Below are 3010 nucleotides of genomic sequence, written 5' to 3'. Positions count from 1 at the left end.
TTGTTGGGTTTTTTACCTTCTAACACAGGATGGTTTTTCCTGTGTAGTAGCCATTTTTTTCCTTCCACCACAACAAAAACCATCATGCACGTAACATAGAGGAGCCATTTCCGGTTACAGAGAAATGTGGGCGGCGCGAGGGGTAACCCTAACAACGTGCCTTAATCGCTATAAATCCATGCCAAAAATCACCAGATCGACAGACGTCCAGGTGTCTCGTGTGACGAGTGGACGGCCCAGATCTGCGGCGCCCGGCCCCTGCTCCTCTTTTTATGCCCCTGCCCCGCTGCTCCTCCCCCAAAACCCCTCTCGCCACCATCCAGTCTCTCTCCAAATCTCGGGACAGAAAGGCCGCCGTACCGAATCAGAGATTGACAGCGGCGGGGCGGGAGCCCGCGAGCCAGCGAGCGCGGCGCGAATCCGGCCCCGGCGAGATGCTCGGCAAGCGGCAGCGGAGCATGCTGATGCGCCGGACGACCAGCCTGGCGTCCATGCCGTCGGTGCCCAAGCAGGTGCGCCAGGGCAGCGGCGGCGGCGGCGGCGACGACGACGACAAGGACAGGCAGGCGCGCGCGCGGCCGTCCTCCTCCGTATCGGCCGGCGCGGTGGGGACGGGCGGCGGCGCCGGCGGTGGCTACCCCTCTCCCGGGCGGGACGCCTTCGCCGGGCTGATGATCACCGCGGCGTTCCTGTCCGCCTGCGGCTTCTGCGCCAAGCCCCTCGGCCCCGGCGAGGACACCTACATCTACAGGTACCGCCGGCGTCCCTGCTTTCCCATTCTCTGCTCGGAAATGTCCGGTGAAATCCTCGTGTTTCGCCCATGGGTTCCATTTTTCTTTTGTCCCTTTTCGGTGGCATGCTGGCGATTTTTGGCCAGGCGCCGATCAATCTCATCTCTCGTGTTGCTTTGCGGTGCGAATTCCGCGCCGCTCGCTCGTTTTCCACGTCAGGGTTGCACTGCACCTAGATCGAATCTTCTTATCATGTTGCCGGCAGCCTACGATTCTGCGGACATGCTTGCTTAGATGCGAAATTCCGTGACGATGCAAGGGGGTTATTCATGATCCATTTTCAATTATGAAAATCTAGTGCTAATTATTCGGAATTCCATCTGTTTATTAATTTAGGCGGGTACTGATTTGACGAGCCTCGTTCATTAGAAAGGTAATGCTGATTCCACGCTGGTACAAGCAGAAGCAGTCCATCAATTCTTAATTAGTTCATAGTATGATTATGAATCTTATTCCCTCCTGTATTTCTTTTCAGAATATGCCGATGAGAGCCTTTTCTCTCGGCATATTATTTGTTGCCGATACATTATTGGCTTGCTCTACCATGTTAATTATTTGCTTATCAGACATGTACTGTTGATGCATGTGTGCTCATAGCTTTTTTTTATAAAAAAATCCCTGTTTAATTTTGGTCCCTGAATCATGTATGAACTGTCATGTCCCAAAATATAAAATTATTGGGATGCATTTAGGTTCAGTTTACTTGTCAAGAGTCAAGGCTGCATACTGTTCTCCCCTAAGCAACCCATTAAAGAATATTAACCGGCCAATCATATGAGTTGTTGTCTGATTATCATACCATAAACTTGGTCACTTGTACCATCTAACTCCAGTATTTCTTTAATTGTCACAATCTGTCATCGACCACATAGACTTAACCAAATACTAAAAAAGATGCATGGTTTCTTTACTGCAATAAAAGAAGGTTTAAAATTATTCCTTGAAGGTGTCTGTGACATTGTGACATGATGGATTGATGCTGAATTCCCTTGTCTGTCTATGTCGTGCAGGGGCGAGGTGGCATTCTGCAGCCAGGAGTGCAGGGAGCATCAGATCGCGAAGGACGAGCTCATGGAACAGAACTGCACCATCACATCCATCCGGGAGGCCCCGTCGGACCAGTCTGGCAGCGGCGGCGGCTCCGGCGGCGCCGGGGACGCCGTCGCCACCGCATAGTCGGGCGGCCATTAGCTTATTACATATACTAGCTAGTGATGTGCCACATATATTTGGCACATGTCCACCATGTTTAAACCGCCCGTCCTTGTATACAGATCGAACTGGGTAGCGAGGAGTTGTTGTTGTTGGCGATGCGCCAGCGGTGGCCGGTGACTGAGGATGCCATGTGACACATGGAACATGGCGGTTTCCTCTCCTGCCCCAGTGGAGAACCGAACCTGGACTGCAATGCAACATCAAATTGCGTACTATCTTTTCGTAGTAATTCCTGTTTGTGCCTGGCGTTTCCGTGCAGTTCTCTCGCTGCTCTGGACGAAGTTCTCTGATAAGGTGGGCAGTGGAGAAGAAGAGACAGAGAAGCTGTCAAGCGCATGCGTGCGTGTTGTTTGTTCCAGACGGTGGTCCGGTCTGCGGACGGGCGCCCGTGACCTGACCTCACCGGTCCTGATGCAATCAAACCCATAGCCGGACGACCGCCGCCGCTGCAGATCAGAACGTGGGCAGCCATGGGCTGGCTACGCGAGCCTTGACCGGCCACCCGAGGGTCGGGTTTCCGTGCAGCTCATTGTATATTGTTGTTCATCCCTACAAACGACACTCGATGTGTTTTCTGCACTGTTACAAACGAACGGGGATTGGGATGTGGAAATACCACTGCAACGAAGCAATACGACCCTCCAGAATCCACGGATCTGCAGGCTGTTGTCAGAAGTCGCGAGCAGCTTTTGATTCACTGGCGTAGTTGGTACCGGCAATGGTCCGTCTTCTGTCACTGCAGAGCAAACGGCCATTTCGGGACGGTAATTTAGCTACGCCGTCGAGGTCGTCGTGCGCGCCGATGAAAAGTAACACCGAGACTCAACGTGACGCGACGCGCCCGCGTGGCCTGGGGCCGGAACGGCGAGCGCGTACGCGCAAGGACAGCGTCGAGGTGGTGATGCGGCGGGGGCATCCTTTTCCGGCGGCGGCCACCCTGTGACGGCGACAACACCACCTATACGGCCGACACCTCCAACCTGCGGGCAGGCGGCTGGATCACA

The 3010-nt window shown here is 54.0% G+C and overlaps 1 protein-coding gene across 1 annotated transcript; it reads left to right on the top strand.

Moving 5' to 3' along the window:
• The first annotated feature begins 231 nt into the window (after window positions 1-231).
• LOC123130959 (FCS-Like Zinc finger 5) lies at window positions 232-2235 on the top strand. The gene is made up of 2 exons (XM_044550745.1): window positions 232-751; window positions 1802-2235. Exons 1-2 carry the CDS (start codon window positions 273-275, stop codon window positions 1965-1967), a joined length of 645 nt encoding a protein of 214 aa, XP_044406680.1. The 5' UTR covers window positions 232-272; the 3' UTR covers window positions 1968-2235.
• Window positions 2236-3010: the final 775 nt, after the last annotated feature.

Source organism: Triticum aestivum, chromosome 6A, assembly GCF_018294505.1.
Source record: "Triticum aestivum cultivar Chinese Spring chromosome 6A, IWGSC CS RefSeq v2.1, whole genome shotgun sequence".
Classification (NCBI taxonomy): domain Eukaryota; kingdom Viridiplantae; phylum Streptophyta; class Magnoliopsida; order Poales; family Poaceae; genus Triticum; species Triticum aestivum.
Note: the sequence above shows the minus strand (reverse complement) of the source record. Positions and strands in the feature narration are given on the sequence as shown.